We start from the raw sequence: 1,986 nt of genomic DNA, 5'->3' as shown, positions 1-1,986 counted from the left end.
CGAAAATAAAAAAATATGATCATCCATCACATTAAGCCATCATATTTGACTTTTTATCTCTTGTGTGAATTCCATAACAACTATATTTTTCTTTCTCATTTTTACAAAAATGGATACCAAACGGGGTATTTTTTGAGGACCTTATTTGTGGAAATCCATACCAAAAGCACGAAAAGAAACACGTGTGAAGAAAAAGAAAAGCCAAGTAAAAGAGTGAAATAAAAACTAGGAAAATAAGTGATAGTGGTCAAATAGTGATAAAAATTCAATAAGAAGTATGCATGAAAGTCCTGCTTTTTCACTGAGAAGAAAAAATCGAAGGTCGTTAACTTAGCTAATTTACTAGACAAAACCAACAATTAGAAGTAATAGTAAACTGATTATATGATGGACAAATTTCTCACTAGTAATAATAAATTCTATGATAGAAATTAGTTAAAGATTTGGTGGATGAATAATTTAAAAATGAAAAAAAAAAAAAAAGGTGTAAAGAGCATTGAAATTTAGTAGTTAAAGATTACATTAATCATGATCAAGAAAATTTAGGAGAGGAGGAAAATAGGCACCATTTAAAGTGTGGCCTAAGACTTAAAAAATCTTATGGCCAACCCTGCATAAACTGGTTTAGCACAATTTATATAAGAATTTAATATACACTTGGAAAAAAAAAAAAATCGAATTTGGGCATTCCTTTATTTTAGAGGTAACAAAATGTTATAACATATACATGCGGTCCGTTACTTACAAGAGGTAGCACAATGACATTTCATATATCTTTATTGGGCATTCCCTTATTGAACAGGTTACTTTACATGTACATGAAAGATACCCAAGAGCAAGAGATTGAAGAAAAAAAATAATTATTTAAAATATCCTTTTTTCGAAGAGAAACGGATCGATGAAAATATACTTAGAAACGCCATGTAAATGAATCCTACGAATAGAAGTCCAGTCGAAATGTTGCCCCGATCGTAGAATTTCTTACTTCCACCTCCAGAAACCCTCATCATCTCAAAACCAACACCAACTCCTGTTGCTAATAAGAATGCAACCACCTGCCATTAAATTGCCAATTTAATCACATAAATTTCACTTTATATTACAGATAAAGAGCCTTCTCTCTTTGTTCTGTTAACTTTAAAAGTTAAGAAGAGTTTGAGTACCTTGTCTCCATAAAAATCGAACACTTTTAGCCATCCATTAGGTATCAACCTCTTTTCTTTGATCACATTGTATATCGCAAAAGGGATCTGAATCAGTGTATACACAAATCCTATGCCAGCAGTTGTCACTACATAGCTGCGACATACATTTTAAGGGGAAAAAAATTATTATACTATCTTGTCTACAAGTTGAAACTATATATTCTTTTTAAACTGATGATCACCTGTAAGCAACGAGATCCATGAACTTAGCTTCGGAACCATCGACATTGTCAAAATAGTTGAGAGCCATAAGCGCGATGGAAGCAGCCAAAGCAAGGAGAGTGAAAATCCTAAGAATAAGGACTCCGTTTCTTATTGCCTTGCTTGCCATTACGCCTTTCTATGTACTGCTAATTCCCTTCTAATGCTTAATTAATTATTTGTATACATTAAATTTTCAGAATTAAAGCCTATATATAGAGAGAGAAAGAGAGGGAGAGAGACTATTAATTATCCCTCCCAGACACCACCGTTTTAATCTTGGAAATGTCCAGACTACAATGTAAGAATGTTGATCTCGAGGGCAAGGAAAAGGCCAAGAAATTTAATGGACTATATGTAGAGAGGGTTGCGTAGAAATTAAGTACGGGATTTCTTCTGATCAAGACATTCATATTGAAACTTACGACACAAATATTTAATCATATCTTAATCGAATTATCCCTGCTAACAAAAACGCGTATTTACTTGGTGAAAAAACCTTAATGATCATCTTGCGAGTTCATTTGATGGAATATTCACATGAATAGATAGAACCAATATGTATTTAATCACTGTTGCT

General features: G+C 32.5%; 1 protein-coding gene across 1 annotated transcript; it reads right to left on the bottom strand.

The window, feature by feature from the left end:
- Nucleotides 1–686: 686 nt before the first annotated feature.
- Nucleotides 687–1,721, bottom strand: LOC111387229 (CASP-like protein 4D1). Its single transcript, XM_023011769.1, has 3 exons — nucleotides 1,388–1,721; nucleotides 1,164–1,299; nucleotides 687–1,055 (listed from the first exon to the last, which is right to left on the bottom strand). Exons 1-3 carry the CDS (start codon nucleotides 1,534–1,536, stop codon nucleotides 861–863), a joined length of 480 nt encoding a protein of 159 aa, XP_022867537.1. The 5' UTR covers nucleotides 1,537–1,721; the 3' UTR covers nucleotides 687–860.
- Between the last annotated feature and the right edge of the window lie 265 nt (nucleotides 1,722–1,986).

This window comes from Olea europaea, unplaced genomic scaffold (assembly GCF_002742605.1).
Source record: "Olea europaea var. sylvestris unplaced genomic scaffold, O_europaea_v1 scaffold3953, whole genome shotgun sequence".
NCBI classification, from domain to species: Eukaryota; Viridiplantae; Streptophyta; class Magnoliopsida; order Lamiales; family Oleaceae; genus Olea; species Olea europaea.
This window is presented reverse-complemented; position numbering and strand designations above follow the sequence as displayed.